The following is a 19,872-nucleotide window of genomic DNA, read 5'->3' as shown; positions in this document are numbered from 1 at the left end:
AGATGGAAAGAAGTTTTATCTGGTATTCCAACTGAGCACTTGGTAATCAAGAACATGAAAAGATTTTTGAGGCCAAGTTCAGACTTGGCACAAGAGAGTCGTGTGATTTTGTTTTTAAGTGTTTATTTTTTTTTAAGGATTATTTATTTGCTTCAAAAGAGAGAGAGAGAGAAAGCATGAGCAAATAGGGTAGGGGCAGAGAGAGAGAGAGAGGGCGAGAGAGAGAATCCTAGGCAGGCTCCATGCTATCAGCACAGAGCCCAATGTGGGGCTGGAGCCCATGAACCGTTAGATCACAATCTGAGCCAAAATCAAGAGACAGACGTTTAACTGTCTGAGCCACCCAGGTACCCCTGAGGAAGGGATACTAAGTGTTCTGTCTTGTTATAAAAACAATACCTTTGAGAAAAAGCTGGTTCTGCTCAGGGACTGATGGATTCAGCGTGTTAAGAGCATAGGGGGGCCTCAGGGGAGGTGACAGAGGATGCTGGAAGGGAGGGATGGGATTATTTTGAAAGGTAGAGGTAACCAATCTATTTATATGTGATGGTTAACCTATGAGACTCCATGAAACTGCTCAGATATGTACTGGAAAAATCAAAATGGCTTGTTCACCTGGCTGGTCTTAAAGCTCTGACTTGTTAGAACTCTCTTAAAACGCTCACTTGAAATGAACAGAGGGAGGCATAGAACATGTAGGAATTCAGCTCTGAATAGGTCACTTCCAAGGATCGGTGAATATCAGCGGGCTCTGAGCTGTTAGATCTCGCACATCCTCTAAACTGGACCATTGCTGCTTTCCTATAATACTTGCTGCACTTTCTCTGTTCCTTTGCTGGAGAATCACAGCCCTGCCTACTGAGTCAACCAAGGCAAAAATCCCAGGAGTCATCACTGACTCTTCTTTTTCTTCATCCCTTCCCATCAGTGACCAAACCCTGTTAGCTCTGTCTCCTTAATGTTGTTTGCCTCTCTCCTCTTCTTTCCACCTCTGATGCTTGTGGCTGAGTTCAGGCCATTATCATCTGTTGCCTGGATCCTGTTCTATCTCCTCATCTCTAATCCTTAGTTCACAGTGTGTCTGGGGGGCAGTTTCCTAAAAGCCAGTATGATGTTATCGCTCCCATGAGTGAGCAGCGGAGAAGGCAATGAAAGAAACAAATGATAGCTATAGAGGCTCAGGGAGAAATGTCAGCGATCAGTAGTTTGAAGAATTATATCTGGCAGGTTACGAACTTGAGGTGAGGTATTACAACCACGTGGTATGCAGGGTTCTATAAGTATCACATGTAACTTTTGAACAAATACTGAGCAAGTAAAAGTATTTTAAAGTGAAAAAAGGCTGAGCCCAGAAGTTTCAAAAATCTGCAGGGGCTTTTGAAGTTCAGTCAGCTTCCCTTGCTTAAGTAGCTCAGAGTTTGTAAAAACTACATCATGGGCAGAGGCAAGAGGAGGAAACAGATAATTTTTTTCTTCTCAAATTTAATAAGATCATGGAGCGGTCATAGGTTTTGTCACAGTGCCTCTTCTGCAAATAACACTTTAAACATGACAAAAGCTGTACGTATTCCTTAAACAAAATAAAGAGAATAGAGAAAAACATGAGGAAAATGGGAAAAAAAACCCTAGAATTCTTCTAATCGAAGTGAGACATTATAAACGTATTGTTCTCTCTCTCCGCCCTCACGTGTTTTCTGAGCATATAAACCAAGATTTATTTAACTACTCTCTTCCTCCATGAACATTTAGTGTTTCTTCTGCCAGCCTCTCCATATCCCCCTTTTGCTATTATAAATGATATGACACAGAGCATCTTTTCTTAGACATTTTTGGTCTGCATTTCTAATTATACTTTAGTGAAAGTACTGGTAAAAATCTGCATGAATAATGTTAAGGCCTTGTTACATATTGTTTCAATGCTTAAAGTGTTTTTTTTTTGTTTTGTTTTTGTTTTGTTTTGTTTTTGAGAGAGAGAGAGAGAGAGAACAAGCAGGGTGGGGCAGAGAGAGAGGGAAAGAGAGAATCCCAAGTGGGCTCAGCGCAGAGCCTGACGCAGGGCTCAGATTCACAAACGGCTCACGACCAGAGCCGATACCATTAGTTGGACCGTTAACTGACTGAGCCACCAGGTGCCCCTAAAAATTCTTTAGAAGAGGGGGCATCCGGGTGGCTAAGGTTAAGCATGCAATTTTGGCTCAGGTCATGATCTCACAGTTCGTGGGTTCAAGCCCAGCATTGGGCTCTCTGCTGTTAGCGGGAACGCGGTTTAGATCCTCTCTCCCCTTCTCTCTCTGCCCCTCCCCTGCGTGTTGTCTCTCTTTCTCCAAATAAATAAATAAACTTAAAAAAAATTCTTTAGAATAGTAGTGATTTATATAACCTTGCCAATGTACTTAATGCCATGGAACTGTGGAGTTAAAATGGATAAAAAGATGATACTTTTTGTTACATATATTTTACCACAACTTAAAAAATGCCTGAAGGGGCTCCTGGTGGCTCAGTCATTTAGGCATCTGACCTTGCCTCAGGTCATGATCTCGCCATTCCTGAGTTTGAGCCCCACGTTGGGTTCTGTGCTGACAGCACGGAGCCTGGAGCTTGCTTCAGATTCTGTGTCTCCCTCTCTCTCTGCCCCTCCCCTCTTGCTCTCTCTCTCTCTCTCTCTCTCCTCTCTCTCTCTCCTCTCTCTCTCTCTCAAAAAAAACACACACACACAAAACATTAAATCACTTAAAAAAAATTCCCCCAAAAAAGGGAAATATTTTTAATTGTTTTCAGAAAGTATTGATTTTATATCTAAAGATAGGACATCAGATAAGGAAAAAACACCATGGTAATTTGGTAATATGCATCAAAAACTTTAAAAATACATATGCCTTTATATTCAGCAATTTTACCACTAGGTATTTATCCTAAATGCAATAATAAAAGACAAAAACACATTTATAAACAAAATAATTCTTTGAAGGGGCACCTGCTGGCTCAGTCAGTGGAGCATGCAACTCTTGATCTCAGGGTTGTGAGTTTGAGCCTCACGTTGGACGCAGAGATTACTTTGAAGAAGATCTCTTTAGGGATGCCTGGATGGCCCTGTTGGTTAGCGTCAGACTTCGGCTGTGGTCATGATCTCATAGTTTGTGAGTTTGAACGCCACGTCGGGCTCTGTGCCGACAGCCTGGAGCCTGCTTCGGATTCCGTGTGTGTCTGTCTCTCTCTCTGCCCCTCTCCCTGCTCATGTTCTGCCTCTCTGTCTCTCTCTCTCTCTCTCCCTCAAAAATAAGTAGACTTTGGGGCGCCTGGGTGGTGCAGTCAGTTAAGCATCCGACTTCAGCCAGGTCACGATCTCGCGGTCCGTGAGTTCGAGCCCCGCGTCGGGCTCTGGGCTGACGGCTCAGAGCCTGGAGCCTGTTTCCGATTCTGTGTCTCCCTCTCTCTCTGCCCCTCCCCTGTTCATGCTCTGTCTTCTCTCTGTCCCAAAAATAAATAAACGTTGAAAAAAAAATTTTTTTTAAATAAGTAGACATTAAAAAATTTAAAAAAGTTCTGTTCAAAGATTTTACCGGTGTATGCTCCCGCTATCAGGCTCTTAGTGTCTCCTCCATCTTCGTATACCCCATACCCAGCCATGTCACTTAACTTTATTCTCTTCTTGCAGTGCCTAAGTACATTTTATCCAACTTCTATTCACATTCCCTGAGGTCCTGTTGAAACTAAGACATTTTTTATAAGCCAGACAATTGTTGTATATATATATATATTGAGAAGTGTGGGGAACATACAAAGATAGGGTATTTGCTGGTATGTTGGGGTACAGGACTTCACTGTTAGTGGCTCAGTACACAGGAGAAATTTAAGGAGGAGAAAAATCATGGCTGAAATTTACATATGCTATAATACTCAAAATTATATAGGCCTAAGTGTGAATTCATTGTTTTATTGTCTCTCCTTTACAGGAATGACTGGATTCGAGTTGGCCTCTGCTATCCATCAAACACAAGTTTTCAGGTCACCTTTGGCTTTTTACAGCGCCATAATGGCTCATTATCCAAAATGGAAGAGTATGAGCCTGTGCATTCACTGGAGGAATTGCAGAGAAAGCAGTCGGAGAGGAAATTCTATTTTGACTCCGGCACAGGGTAATGAAGCACAACCAGTGAATGAGAATTATTGCTATTTTTCTTTAATGGTGAAATTACTAGTTCTTCACCCTAACTGAGAATAGGTTGTGATGTGACAGCTGTTTAGAAAAGCAGCTGATGTGGGTAATTCTCTGCTCATCACTATTAGAGGTTTAGAGACAGAATGCCTCGTAATTATAGTTGGCAGCAGGAATGAAATGAAGATGTTTGCCATATACCTATTAAGGCAATTTAGAGAGAGAAATTATCCTTGTCAGTAAAGAACCAGTAGGCCCAATGAAAAATCAAAATAATTTTTTTCTATCACAACCCTTAAGATGATTATTTACATGTGATATAGTTCATATTTCAGCAAAAGCTCTCTTTTTTTTTTCTTCCTTTAAGGTGATCTTTCAAGTTGACCTTGAGTTTACAAAAAACAAAAACAAACCACTGTATAACCATGGCATATTTGCTTTCAACTCTCTCTAGGCTACATCTTTCCACTTTTTAATTCTAATCCTGTTCACCTGGGGTCCTGTTGGCTTTGTCTGCTTTTATCCAGTTACAGTCTCTCAGCCTTTGGGTTATGGTAGGCTCGATCTCCTGTACTCTTCCAACAAGTAGCATGCTCCTTTAGTATCCATTCCTTGAGCTGACATTCCTATCACGTGCCATCGTCTAGGGGCTGTAAAGATACTGATGTAAATAAGGCTCATTTCTTCCACAAATTCACAGTCCATTGAAGGATGTGGGCATGCCAAGCAAGTAATTAGAGAGCTAGAGGATTATATGCTGTAAATCCCGTAGCAGGATGTTCAGTAGGCCTTTTGCGGTAACCCAGAAGCTCAGTCTAGGACGCCCAGTCATGGGGCTAACTCCTGAGGAACCAGTAGGAGGAGATGGAAAAAGAGAGGGGTTAGGTGTCCCTAGGAGCAGTGTGGATAGATGCATGGAGGCATGGAAGAACGTGGCATGGCATGTTTGGGGAAAGACAAGTTCAGAATGGGGAGAAGGGTGGCGAGTCTGATGGGGGAATGAGGTCGGGTTTTAGTCGAGTGCCTTAATAGTTTTTGAATAAGATGCAGCTCCTTTGCCCTCCAGGACCCCTCCAGCAGCCAGTGTGGCCAGCTTAAGTCTTCTCTTACCATAATTGTCTCTGATTTTCAATTTCTAATTAGACTTAAAACACCCTACTTGGACTTTTCTTCTACAGATGACAGAAATTCCACATTCCCTATTGATTTTCCACAAAAATAAATGCAACACCTAAATTTGTGAGGATGGTCTGGGGATCACAAATTCATGATTAGCTGGGAAATATTTTGTTCAGCCGGGTATTTTATTTATTTATTTAAATTTTTTTAATCTTTATTTATTTTTGAGAGAAAGACAGAGCGTGAGCAGGGGAGGAGCAGAGAGAGAGGGAGACACAGAATCGGAAGCAGGCTTCAGGCCCCAAGCTGTCAGCACAGAGCCCGACTTTGGGTCGAACCCATGAACCGCGAAATCATGACCTGAGCCAAAGTCGGATGCTCAACTGACTCAGCCACCCAGGCGCCCTATTTTGTTTATTTTTAATTTACATCCAAGTTAGTTAGCATGTAATGCAACCATGATTTCAGGAGTAGATTCCTTAATGCCCCTTTCCCATTTAGCCCATTCCTCCCTCCCACAACGCCTCCAGCAACCCTCCGTTTGTTTTCTATATTTGAGAGTCTCCTATATTTTGTCCCCCTCCCTATTTTGATATCATTTTTACTTACCTTCCCTTATATTCATCTGTTTTGTATCTTTAAATTCCTCGTGTGAGTGAAGTCATAAGATATTTGTCTTTCTCTGATGGACTAGTTTCACTTAGCATAATACCCTCCAGCTCCATCCACATAGTTGCAAGTGGCAAGATTTCATTCTTTTTGATTGCCGAGTAATACTCTGTTGTATATATGTACCACATCTTCTTTATCCATTCATCCATCAATGGACATTTGCGCTCTTTCCATACTTTGGCTATTGTTGATAGTGCTGCTATAAACATGGGGGTGCGTGTGCCCCTTTGAAACAGCACACCTGTATCCCATGGATAAATACCTAGTAGTGCAATTGCTGGGTCGTAGGGCAGTTGTGTTTTTAATTTTTTGAGAAACCTCCATAGTGTTTTCCAGAGTGGCTGCACCAGCTTGCATTCCCACCAGCAGCGAAAAGAGATCCTCTTTCTACGCATCCTCGCTGACATCTTTTGTTGCCTGAGTTATTAATGTTAGCCATTATGACAAGTGTGAGGTGGTATCTCATTGTGGTTTTGATTTGTATTTCCCTGATGATGAGTGATGTTGAGCATATTTTCATGTGTCGGTTGGCTATCTGGATGTCTTCTTTGGAGAAGTGTCTATTCATGTCTTTTGCCCATTTCTTCAGTGGATTGTTTGTTTTTTGGGTGTTGAGTTTTATAAGTTTTTTATAGATTTTGGATACTAACCCTCTATCTGATATGTCATTTACAAATATCTTCTCCCATTCCGTTGGTTGCTTTTTAGTTTTGCTGATTGTTTTCTTTGCTGTGCAAAAGTTTTTTATTTTGATGAGGTCCCAATAGTTCATTTTTGCTTTTGTTTCCCTTGCCTCTGGAGACGTATTGAGTAAGAAGTTGCTGCAGCCAAGGTCAAAGAGGTTTTGCCTGCCTTCTCCTCTAGGATTTTGATGGCTTCCTATCTTATGTTTAAGTCTTTCATCCATTTTAAGTTTATTTTTGCGTATGGTGTAAGAAAGTGGTCCAGGTTCATTTTTCTGCATGTCGCTGTCCAGTTTTCCCAGCACCACTTGCTGAAGAGACTATCTGTATACCATTGGATATTCTTTCCTGCTTTGTCAAAGATTGGTTGGCCAAGCGTTTGTGGGTCCATTTCTGGGTTCTCTATTCTGTTCCATTGATCTGAGTGTCTGTTTTTGTGCCAGTATCAGATTGTCTTGATGATTACAGCTTTGTAATACAGCTTGAAGTCCAGGATTATGATGCCTCCAGCTTTGGTTTTCTTTTTCAAGATTGCTTTGGCTATTTGGGTTCTTCTCTGGTTCTATACAAATTTTAGGATTGTTTGTTCTAGCTCTGTGAAGTATGCTGCTGTTATTTTGATAGGGATTGCTCAGCCAGGTATTTGTATAATCCCTCAGTCTCCAAGGTTCTCATTCTTTTTAATTCTATTCATTTTGACAATTTTTAATTGTATCTCAAAAAGCCCAGACCTAATTAGGTCCCTTTCATTCCTTCTGCATATATGTTAAAAGTATCGATGTTAGGACAATGGCTGATTTTTTCCTCAGTATCACAACTTTTCATTGTTCACTGACTTCCTATTAAAATATGAGTTCTTAATCTCTAGTAATCAATCACATTTGATCAAATGCTTTACAGTCTCCCCTTGGTTCAGAAACACTAGTTCCGCTGACAGACATTGGACTATTGCCTGGAAGTGACTTTTCCATTCATCTTGGCAGCTGGAGGATCATTCAGAGTGGGCGTGACTATTCATTTCACTTGATTTTGGCCAAAGTACAGACAGAAGGACCTCAGGCCCATCTGCTCTTAGTAAACATCACAGGAACTGATGTGAGACCATATCTTGGCCTTAGCCAAGCAAGTCACAGTTGCTATTTTTATTATTTCAATTTTATGCCTTAAACCAAAATGATTTATAAACCAAAAAAAAAAAAAAAAAAGAATAAACCACACTAATTTACAAAATCCTAAAACTCAATACAAGTCTAAAATTTTCCAAAGAATTTTTGAACCAAACCAAAGGCCATCCTCCCAAATTACCCATTGAACTAATTTAATCCAGAAATTAACTTTGATATGTTCCAGAATGCCTGAATTGGGTTATCAAAATATTTTCTGAACATAGTCTTTACATTTGACTTAGGACCCTAGGAGGATAGAAAGGAATGAGAAACAACTTTATTACTTTTGTAATTTATTTTCTTTTAAGGAAAAGTTACTTTATTAGAGGAATGTCCCTTTAGGCCATGAGCTGATCTGAGGAATTTTTGTAGTTTGTGAGTGTCAGTCTAACACCCTATGGATTGGTTTGTGTTCTACACAGGTTACTATTTTTGTATCTCAAAGCCAAAAGCCACAGGGATGGCCACAGTTACTGTTCATCTCAGGGATGCGAAAGAGTCAAGATCCAGGCAGCAACGGACTCAAAAGACATCAGTAACTGCATGGCCAAAGCTTATCCTCAGTATTACAGGAAGCCATCAGCACTCAAGCGCATGCCATCCATGCTCACCGGGCTTTGTCAAGGCTGCGGGACCCGCCAGGTAAGCAAGGAAGAAAAGTGGACTGTGGGTTGAGAGAAAGAATGAAAAGTTTTTTTTTGCTTTTGGAGGTTTTTTTTGGGTTTTTTGGGGGTTTTTTTTGTTTTTTTTTTCCAATAGGCACATTTTTCTTTGAAACATCTGTATTGCCAAGTTAGAAATATTGCATGGTTTCTCCTGAATTGTGGCCCATTGTAGAATGTGATGCTTACTAGAAGCAAACTAGTCCAAATTCATAATAAAAATATCTTACCCCTGTGATATGTCAGTTTATCCTGGATGACTATAGACGTTTTGGTCCTCATCTTTTTTCCCCCCTCAGGTGTGATTCTGTTACAATATTGCTGTTGGGTTTACATTTCAATGATGTAGAAAAATATGTTGTTTTATTGATGACTGCAAAATTTCTCTTCCAAAAATGGCACTTGATATGAAAGTTATTTTCTTTTTTTTCAAGGTTGGAAGTGATTAATTTTGAAGCATGTGCTATTATATTTATCTGTAGTTAAAAGTACAAACTAACTTGGGCTAGAAGTGAAATGCTTCACCTGACATATCCTTAATTATAAAGTTTCTCTCTGGGTCTTAAGAAAACATGACATTGAAAGTCCAAAATATGAGCTCAAATTGGGCATGGGGTTTCTAAAGGAAGTCAGACCAATTCTAAGTGAAAAAGAAGTGTAGAATTAATATTTAACCTTTACAGAAACAAATATGGGTTAAGGGAAACGGTTCGCAAAGTGGGGTCTCCAGACTGACAGCATCAGCATCACCTGGGAACTTGTGAAATATTAGAATTCTTGGTCCTGTGCCAATCCTACTGAATCAGAAATGTTTCTCGTTTGTTTTTGCCTATTGGTGATAGTAAGAGTAGGGATTTTTTTTCCTTCCTATTATGTTATATGGTAAGTATATTTTCAATGGCAGTTCACTATCACAGTTTCAGTGTTTCATGTCCCTGTGCCACCTCTATTCTCCCACTCAACTAAAACTCTACCACCAACCCACCGACCAACCAACCAACCAACCAATCAACCCACCCACCAACCCACCAACCCACCAGCCATGTACCTGAAGAAGTTTATATAGATCCTTGCCTGTCCCATGTAATGTCTTAACTGCTAAAGTGGCATTTTTAGATAATCTTTGTGGAAAAGTAAATTCTCCAGCCCAATTCTCAAGTTGAATTTGTTAAGAAAGTTCTTCATTACTGACAAGATTATATAATTTATAGTTACGACTCCAACATTATAATTTTTAAAAATAATCATCACTGGAAATAGCCTGTCTTGTTAAATGGTTCCATACCTTAATGTTTAGCATTCTTTGTTGTGTGTGTGTGTGTGTGTGTGTGTGTGTGTGTGTGCGCGCGCGCGCTCGCATGCGCACAGGTGCATACACGCGCATGCGCTTTAAACATTAGTTAGAATTTATTTTTTTGAAAATACCGATGATATATATTGGTGCAATTGCATGGTACTTGAAGTATTTGAAAACATCACTTTTACTTGAAGATTTGAGGGAATGAGTTTGTTTTGAATATTAAAAACAGGCACATGTACCTTAGGAGTAAATAGGAAAATTCACATGAATTTTTGACTCCAAACCTGAGACTCAAAGAAATATGGAGCTTCTGAATGTTTAGTATCATGATGTCTCATGACTATTTGCCCTTGTGAGGAAGTTGTTGACATCCATTCAGAAAGATATATACTTTAGGTGCTCAGTTGTGTGAGAAGCTTGCTTTAGAATGAGAAGAAAGCCTTTAGGGAGGAGGGAGGAGGTGGGATTTGGAGGCTGGGGGTGATTTTGAGGAGTAGAAGGAAACAAGGACACTCTTGGGAGGGAACAGCATCTGCAAAGGCAGAATTTTGGCAGGAAAGGAGATGAAGCACTGTGGGAAAGCAAAGTTGCTGCACTGTGTGTGGAATGTGCTAGAACAGTGGGTTAGGGGCCCGTACATAAGGCGTGGCTTGATTTATGGGACACATTGCAAGTCTGGTAGAAGAATTTAGCCTGGTGATGCACAGCCTACTAAAAGGTTTTGAACAGGGTAATCCTTGTCATCTATACTTCTTAGTTCGGGAGTGACTCAGTCCCTATTTAAGATAACTGGTCTGAAAAGGACCTTTAAAAACATTTGTGACTATTGTTTGCATAAAGTGTTTATAAGTGTAAAGCACACTTACTTAGTCCTTTGCAGAATTGATTTTATTAATAAGAGTACAATTATTTGACACTGGGATTATTCCAGAAAGTGAGGAACAATCACTTCTTGTGTTACATCTGTATCAAAACATGGAATTCTAGGCCATGCAATATGTACAAAGGGGGAAAAAACACCATTGGGTTTGATACAATTGGGTTTAATTTGAGCCCTTTTGAAGGAAGATGCAGTTGACGTTAACATGGAATTTCCTCCCCGTTTAGGTGGTGTTTACTAGTGATCCTCATAAAAGCTACCTCCCCGTGCAATTCCAGTCACCCAGTAAAGCAGAGACTCAGCGTGGAGACCTGTCTGTGATCTCCGTAAGTACCATCTGACACGTACCCGCCTCAGTTTCTCACTTTGATATTTCATCCCGGTGACATGAATCATCTCTGGCAATAGTCCCTTGGTGGCAAGCGATGTAATAAAGTTATAAGTACCTCCTAAACATTTGGTGTTTTAAATAAGTTCAAACTTACTAAAAAATCTTTTTTTTTTCTCAGTAGATTGTCTTTACTGATTACTTTGAGGTGAATGTCAAAATTTGTTCACGAAGTGTTAGTTGTCTGTTCTAGGCAAGTTTATGGAAGTAAAGGCCTAAACCGCATCGCCAACACTTAGAATTGGGGTTAAGAGCCAAGCTCGCCAGTGGTAACCAGCTGTTGGCATGAAATCTGTCCAAAACCAGATTGACCTAAGTGCCACTGTGTTAGGAACTCTTGTGGTGGCAGGTATGTAGCCATCTAAGTTACATCCAGCCTGGGCCTGGTCCCAGTCTCGCGTGGTCTCTTTAAAGGCCCCTCTTTTTTAACTTTTATAATTGAAATATAGCTGACATACAATGTTATATTAGTTCCAGGCACAGCAGGTTTGACAGCTGTATACATTATGAAATGCTCACCATGGTAAGTGTAGTTACCACCTGACACCATATGAAGTTATTGCAATATTATTGACTCTATTCCCTATGCTGTACTTTTCTTCCCTGTGATTTATTTATTTTATAACTGGAGGTCTGTACCTCTTAATCCCCTCCACCTGCCTGACCCATCCTCTAACCATACGAGCCCAGTGTTTTAAAGTGGTGGGTAACACAATCACAAATCCACATGTTGTATGTTGACAAAATTCTACCTTACTCTTGTTTTCCTTCCCTATTTTTTACTTGTGTTAAAGTATTTATAACATAACATTCATCATCTTAACCATTTTTTAGGGTTTTCTTTTTTAAGTTTATTTATTTATTTTGAGAAAGAGAATCCCAAGCTCTCAGTGCAGAGACCAACATGGGGCTCGATCATACGAACTGTAAAATCATGACTTGAGCTGAAATCAAGAGTCAGACACTTAACCTACTGAGCTACCCAGGCGCCCCAATCATCTTAATCGTTTTTAAGTGTGCAGCTCAGTGGCATGAAGTCCATTGATATTGTTGTGCAGGTATCCCCACCATCCATTTCCAGGGCTGAACTCTGAATTAAGAGCTTTGTAGCAACTCTGAATTAAGTGTATCCCTACTGGGGCACTTGGGTGGCTTAGTCGGTAAAGTGTCCGACTTCGGCTCAGGTCATGATCTCGCGGTTCGTGAGCTCGAGCCCTGCATTGGGCTCTGTGCTGACAGCTCAGGGCCTGGAGCCTGCTTCAGATTTTGTGTCTCCCTCTCCCTCTGCCTCTCCCCAGCTCAGGTGCTGCCTCTCTCTCTCTCTGCCTCTCTCTCTCTCTCTGCCTCTCTCTCTCTCTCTGCCTCTCTCTCTCTCTCTCTCTCTCTCTCTCTCTCTCTCTCTGTCTCTCTCTGTCTCAAAAATAAATGGTAAAACAAGTTAAAACAAGAATATCCCTACTTAAGGGGGAGGGTGAAATGAGGCATTCCTGATTAGCAGGCATGTAGTTTCAATTGAGTAAGATACATAAACTCTCAAGAGCTGCTGTACAACGTTGTCCCCGCAGTCCACAATTATGTATTGCACACTTAAAATTTGTTAAGCGGTTGGATCTCATGACCACACACAAATATTAAAAATAAATAGAGAGGATTCCTATTTAAAGGTAGCCCAAAGATTTCCCAACTGTATATTTATGCCTACTATCCTGTGTTAGCAACTGCTCGTTTTGTACTATGTTTGAGATGTGATTTTTTTTGGCATGAAATTTGTTAACTCAGTATCTCAATGCCGTCGGCTACCTGGAGAGCCTGATCCTAGCCGGTTGGCATGGTATCTGGGTGGGAGTCAGTTGTGTAATGGAAGCAAGTGGGTGCTGAGTCTTTCTGCTCTATTAACTTCACTAAATAATTTAAGAAGATACTGCTTTGCTCAAAAAAATCTCAGGCAGGCTCTGCTCCAGGGTCGGAAGACTTTGTTTTGTTTTGTTTTGGTAAGTTTTATTTTTATTTTGAAAGAGAGAATGTGAGCATGGCAGGGGCAGGGAGAAAGGGAGAGAGAGAGAGAATCCCAAGCAGGCTCCACACTGTCAGTGCAGAGACTGACACAGGGCTTGCACTCATGAACTGTGAGATCATGACCTGAGCCAAAACCAAGAGTCAGACGCTTAACCGACTGAACCACCCAGGTGCCCTGTGAAGACATTTTTTTTAAAACTCCATTGCTGCATACTGGGTGCTCGGGACCCCAAAAAAGTCACAGAACATTGTATTTTGTCACATTTGCCTCCAGTGCTTTCCCCTTGCAGTACCTGAAGAGTCTTTGCTAGGACATGGCGTTGCTTGAGTCTGTGTGGAAACTGCTGTGTTTCTTTAAGCAGTAGGTCTTAGGGGATTCTTTGCAAAAGGACGGTTTAAGCGTGTTGGGTATCATATATTTTTTCTCAGACGTATCTTAATTTTATGTATTCTGAGTTTTAAAAACAAGTGTCTTAAAAACACTTGCAGTCTTTCCAAATATAAAAGGGTACTTTACCTCAAGGATTTGCAGAATTATTCTCTAGATTAGAGCAATATAAACATAGCGAAAAAGTCATTTTGATTCCTGTGAGACCAGTAGCGATTAGAAATAAAATTTCAATATAATTTCCCCAAACAAGTACAGGTGCGGTGGTGATAGCATTTCTCCTTGGTTAGCCTTTAGTATAGTTTATAATTTTACACAATTTATTTCTTTTTTTTTTTAAGGAAAACTTTTTTCTTAAGTTTTTATTGATTTATTTAAGTAACCTCTGCACTCGATTTGGGGCTTGAACTCACAACCCTGAGATCAGGAGCCACACGCTCATCCGACTGAGCCAGCCAAATGCCCCAATTTGACACATTTTAGGTAGGAACAGTGCCTGTGGCTTAAATTGGTGTTGAATCATTTTTTAGTCTGGTGAGGGTTTTTTTTTCCTTCTTTTTTGGCTGATGAATTAATGATATTTGGATGTGTCTGGCGTTCCTTTTTCTTCAAGAAGTCTCAAACTGCTAATTTAGTTTAAAGAGGACTACTGGAAACTTCAGCTCACAATAATTGTGAACCAAATCTATTACTACCTTGTGGCTTAAATCCTGGTGAAATGACCACTTTTCCATTTTGATTTTACAGGAGAGCTATGGATGGAAAAAAGGAGATGAGGCCATCTGGCTCCTCTCCTGTTCCAAACCTAAACTCTAATGGGGGACTTACGTGTGGGGGGAGGTGTGGTATTTTTTTTTGCTGAACCAATGGGACATTAAGTGAGCTATCGGAGCTGCAGTACAAGGCTATCAACTGATCTTTCACTGAGTTTGCAAGCATTGGCCCCAGTGAGAGAGTGTGTGCAAAAATTAATCCTGTACACGTGCAGAGTCACACTGCTCAACTGAGTGCCTCCATTGAGATGCCTTTCTCGAGCATCTATCCCAACAGTAAAGATCAATCGAGGCGCGGTCTAGAGAACACTGGCTTAGTTTCAGATGTTGGTGGAGAAAGAATAAATGGATCATGCAGCTTGAATCCTGGAACTATAATTTGAATCATGGGTTTAGAAGACAGAGGGACGGGCTAGAAAAATGAGCCATCCTGGAGATATGAAATGGTGGTGACGACGGAAGACGTTTCTCTCTTCTCAGGTCAACGGCACCGACTTTACCATCCAAAATCCGGGTGTTCTCCTCCTCGTTGTGGATGCCTGCAGCGTTCCTTTCCGCTTAACGGCAAAGAAGGTTTTCTCTCTTGCTGATATCAGTCGCTTGGAAGAGTATTTGAGAACAGGCATCCCTCCAAGGTAGGTGAAGCTTGTTCTGTAAGAGGGACAAGTCACCTTGAGCAAGTGACACCCGGTTAACTCTGAGCTTTGGTTTGTCTTTCCACCCTTTTCCTCGGTGGGTACTTACGGCTGTTGAAAGGTATCCATTCCTTCCTCTTCTCAGATGGACGCCCCTGTGGTCTAAAGTACCTATCATTGATAAGTGAAAGCCGGGCTATTAGAAGAGTTTGCAAATAGTGTAAAGGCTCTTTGAAGGGGAATTGTTCTGTATTTTGGAGCTTTACTGTCCCACATTTTAGCATTTGGTTGATCTGCTTTGCACCTAACTCACTCAGAAGGTTCATTACTGATGTAAGCAATTTTATACACAATTTTGCCTTTGTGGCCATCTGTCCCACTGGTAAGCCCCCAGATGGCATTGTGCTGTGAATTCATCCCCTGGCTCACATGGAAGTGACTGGAAAGGAGTCAACTGATTTTTAAGCGGTTGAGTATCTGGTCTCTCTTTTCAGAGCCCTGGTCTGATTGGTTTTGTTTTGTTGGTCTCCGAAGAAGCAGGCACATGAACAAAACCTTTCTTTTTGGGGATTGGTTAGACCCTGCCTAGAGGCAAGGCGATGAATTCAGGCTCCTTTCTGCCTTCCTTGGTTGTGCTACAGACATTGATTTACATGCAGATCTTCAGTTAGTGAAGTAACTAAGGGAGGCACATAAGCTTCCTGGGGAGTAAAGTCCTGTCTAGTTTTTGAACACATCTTCGGTTATCTGATGACTTACACTCATTACACTTTACAGAACCAGGTCTCAGGAAGTCCCCTAAAGTCATCGGAGTATTTGAGTGTAATATACAATGTGCATGTGTAGCCCTGTCTTCTGCTTTAAGATACTTGTAGGGAATTCCAAGGCCTCAGTTTTCTTTCAGGATTTAAAACTTTTCCCAGTGGTGGAAACACAGGTACTCAGTCCACCTAAGACAATCCAGAGTGTACCTCTCACCACCAATATTTAGGGTAACTTGGTGTCCTGCACGGTACCCTATAGACTTAAGAGTTAAAACCAAGTCATTAAAAAGTCACAAGGTTGTTTCTAGAAAGGAGACCGAAGGAAGACTTTTAAAATCTGGGTAGTGCTGTGCTTCTTCATCCGGGTTGGTGACATAAGTATGTTTAGTGGGCAGAAATTCGGTGTAAATACTTTTTTTCGGTGTAAATACTTTACTGTCTGTGTGTTGTGTCTTAACAAAGTGTTAAGAGGTTATGGCGCAACTGGGAGTGACTTCTGGAAATACTGTGCACGTATTGGGCGGGGGGGGGGGGGGGGGCAGTGGGGACCTGTAAGTGATCTCCATGGGACTAGCCTGAAGGGAATCAGACCTGTAGAGTTGCTATGGTCAGACCTCTGTTCTGAGTCTGAATGGTCACCACTGCTTTAGAATGACTTCAGAGAATCCATACCAACCTAAAACTTCCGGATCTTAATAAAACATGTCAGGACCCTCATTAAGAAAATGAATACTGATGGATATAAGCAAGTTGAAGAAAAGGATAGATTTTCCCTGTTTCTAGAGGGAAAGTTAATATTGTAAAGATGTCACTCTACCTACATAAATATAAATTTAACACATTTCCATCAGTGTCCTAATAGGTTACTTTTCTATTGTCCTTGACAGTTGGTACTGAAATTCATCTGGAAGAATAAATGTGGGAGAGTAATAAAATATTTGTAGACAACTTAAAATAATACAGGGGGGCTTGTTTTATAAGATATTAAAATAAATCATGAGGCCATAGTAATTAAGCCAGCATAGCATTGGCAGAGGAGAGAGGAGAGGTCAGGAGAAGAGAAAATCCACAAACAGATCTAAGTATATATGTTGCTATGCTACATAGCAAACAGGGCAATTTAAACCAAACCATGGGGCACAGATTTTATTTCTTTTTAGAATTGATGTTTATTAATTTATTTGATAAATAGATAATAGGACTTAAATAGATAAGTAGAGTATCTGAAACAAACAAAACTAACCTCCTCTGTTAGTTTATTCCATAAAAGAGCAGAGTCCCAATTTGTTCACTGGGTCAACTGACCTAAATGACCTTTGCCTTCCCTACTCTTGGAGACACCTTGGAATAGCAACACAGTTCTGGGTGGGTCAGGGGAGCCAAACTTGGAACAGCAGGAAGGTGAAAAGCATCTGTTTTTTTTTTTTTCCTGTTTGTTTTGAGTTCTGCTTTTATCTAGCATATCTATGGTGTACTCAGTTCAGAAAGGTACTCAATTAACACATGCTGATTTACTGAAATTCCCTCCAACTTTCTAACTTTTACATACAGGTCAATTGTTTTGTTGAGCACAAGAGGAGAAATAAAGCATTTGAATATTTCAGAATCGTTAGTACCTCTGGGATTAGCCAAACCAGCTCATCTTTATAACAAAGGTTTGTATTTGTATTATTCTATGGAGTTCTTATGAGTCCAGCCACATGAGCATTTTTATGGTGGACTATGGCCCCCAGATTGTTTTCATGAGCTTATTTTGCTGAAGCGGGCATCATTAAGATAATCTTTAAATAAGGAAACATTATTAGAGGAAGCGTTTGGGGATGTGGTTTGTTATTTGGGGCAAGAGGTGGGTGGTAAGAGTTCAATGGCTGACGTAAGGAAGGATAGTTTTTTTGTGTTTATAACTGTCTTTGTTTTGCTCACCTCCGACTCACCTCCCGCATTATCTTGCCTGAAACTAGTAGATGTACGAATTACACTTTTTTTTTGTTATTGTTTGTTTTTAAAGGGAGTACCATATTTTTGGGATTCAGCGGAAACTTTAAACCATCATGGGCTAAGCTATTCACCAGTCCTGCTGGCCAGGGCCTTGGGCTGCTTGAACAATTCATACCTTTGCAGCTGGATGAATATGGTTGTCACAGAACCAGCGCTGTCCGCAGAAGAGACCTGGAACTGTTGATGCAGACTTCAAAAGCACATTAGAGACTCTCTGTAACTTAAGTGCTGGGGGAAAAAAATGTGAACTAACTTATTTAATTTATGGCATTTTTAAAGTGACACTGTTAACCCAACGGAACCATTTTCCTATTTGATCCAGAAAGGGGAAAAGAGAGCTTAAAGTGATCGCTTAAATACCAGCTCACGCACCTTCTAGTTGTACAAAGTGTTGAAGAATTTATTTGTATTTGTTAGGCTGGTATATTCAGAGAGCGGTTCGATTCCCCACCTTCCACTCTGTGTGTTTTAGTGACTGTAAGCAGTGCTTTCCTTTTTGCATCACAGGATGTAATGGGACAAGGCGGGGGCCTCCGAGGGTCAGCCCAAGTACTTGAGCAAACCAGCTCTTGTAGCACCTCATATACTTGAAGGCTGATGCCCAGTTGTGTCATTGGCTTTGGGTCCACAGTTGACCTGGGTGGCTGGCAAGTTCACTGATGCCTTGGGCTCTGGATCTGGGCTGGCAGCCTTTGCAGATTGTATAGGATACTCAATGGCAGAGTTTTCCATATGGCAGCTCAGGCCCAGCTCATGCCCTTTTTTGCCTGGGCATGTGCTATTTTTATTCGTTTGTACATTGATTCCTTCCAAGGGTTTAACTTTCAAACAGAAAGGATGCTGGGACAAAAGGGCTTTAGGGATTTGACGTCCCTCATAAATCTGCGCCCATGGGCAAAAATTTGATCTGCACCAAGGTCTGAAGTTGTTGGGACCGTATTTGCAGCTTTAATTCTTAACCTGTTTCAACTGTATATTCGTGTTTAAAACGCAGAGCTGAGCTGAATATTTACTTTTTTTTTTTTTTTTTTTTTTTGAGAAGGCCGTTTTCCTGAACTGTAAACTTGGGTTGTTTCAACTTGCACAAAGGAAGTCTGTTCTTGGGGTTGCTCCTGCACCTGGTTTTTGTTGTTTTTATGTGTGGATTTTTTTAAAGCTTTTCTGCTCCCCATCCTGCCAGGAAAATTGCAGAAAGCTTAAGGATACCCCAAAATGTTACACTCAGGGGGAGAAAAAAGGGAGAGCCTTTTAAGGGTCAGAATCATGGAGATCTTCAGAAACAGTACTCTGTATAGCCTTAGAGGAGTTAGTCACTCTTAATTAATTAAATTGTTAGAGCCAATGTTTTAAAAAAGTGCCACGATGCCCTATTTCCCTTCCCCCCCGCGTGTTCTGTCAGCGAGAATTGCATGTGGTAGAAAGATTGGCCCCACAGCCGGGCCGGTGACCACACCAAGAGGAGAGAAGGATCAAAATGCCTTTACCTTTTCCGAAACCTGTAGTACATGAAGTGTATGAAGACACGGCCGTGGCGAGATGGTAGGAAGTGTGTTCAGGCTCACTTGGTCCTGAATACAGACACACTCGTTTTCCTCCACCGAGAGCAAAGGCTGAGGGCCTGTCCCTTTGTGTCCATGAGAAACTGCAGAGCAGCTCTGTGACTTCTGTTGACTTTACAAAATATGCTACCTCAAAATGCTGCCGATAAACCATTCTAACTCTAAGTGCTCTTGCTAAGGGCACATGTCTTAAAGTTTAAGGCTGTTTTTGTTTTTTTTCTTTTGTATCTTGATGAACAAGATCTTACCTATGAAATATATTATTGGATCATGGTTCCTGAAGGTGATTAAAGTCTGTTTGTGTGTGTGTTTTTTACGACTTAAGTATCTCTTGTGTGTGTTTTTTAGAGTTTGGTTCTTTAAAGATTTGGAGAGGCTATGTAAGTTCCAAGGCACTCGTTTTTTTCTGATTTATATGCTAATAATCAGGGCCTAAGTTAAATAAATAAAAATGTGTGTGCATGTATTTTTTATATATTGTGTGTGACTCAATCAATCAATCATTTTTTTATTCCAGATTGCAGCTGTAAAGAAGCTATCGGCAGAGATGAGGAAGGGAAGCCGTCTGCCAAGTAGATTTTGAAAGACTAAGCCGCAGAGGGACAGGGATCACATTCTCAACCTTGCCTGCACATTGGAATTGCCTGGCAGCTTTAAAAAATACAAAGGCCTGGGCCCCACCCCCCACCCCTACTTTCAGGTTTAATTGGTGT

At 40.9% G+C, this 19,872-nt stretch overlaps 1 protein-coding gene across 3 annotated transcripts in view; it reads left to right on the top strand.

Moving 5' to 3' along the window:
- The window catches only part of CEMIP2 (cell migration inducing hyaluronidase 2), an 87,414-nt gene extending 67,782 nt beyond the window's left edge, over positions 1 to 19,632 (top strand). For all 3 annotated transcript variants that reach the window (XM_023243341.2, XM_003995401.6, XM_045042531.1), the window contains exons 19-24: positions 3,954 to 4,136; positions 8,219 to 8,438; positions 10,866 to 10,964; positions 14,684 to 14,838; positions 17,154 to 17,257; positions 17,611 to 19,632. In XM_023243341.2, coding sequence (XP_023099109.2) covers positions 3,954 to 4,136; positions 8,219 to 8,438; positions 10,866 to 10,964; positions 14,684 to 14,838; positions 17,154 to 17,257; positions 17,611 to 17,807 — 958 coding nt within the window. In that variant the 3' untranslated portion in view covers positions 17,808 to 19,632. The remainder of the gene's footprint in view (positions 1 to 3,953; positions 4,137 to 8,218; positions 8,439 to 10,865; positions 10,965 to 14,683; positions 14,839 to 17,153; positions 17,258 to 17,610) is intronic.
- The last annotated feature ends 240 nt before the right edge of the window (positions 19,633 to 19,872 follow it).

Source organism: Felis catus, chromosome D4, assembly GCF_018350175.1.
Source record: "Felis catus isolate Fca126 chromosome D4, F.catus_Fca126_mat1.0, whole genome shotgun sequence".
Lineage (NCBI taxonomy): Eukaryota > Metazoa > Chordata > Mammalia > Carnivora > Felidae > Felis > Felis catus.
Note: the sequence above shows the minus strand (reverse complement) of the source record. Positions and strands in the feature narration are given on the sequence as shown.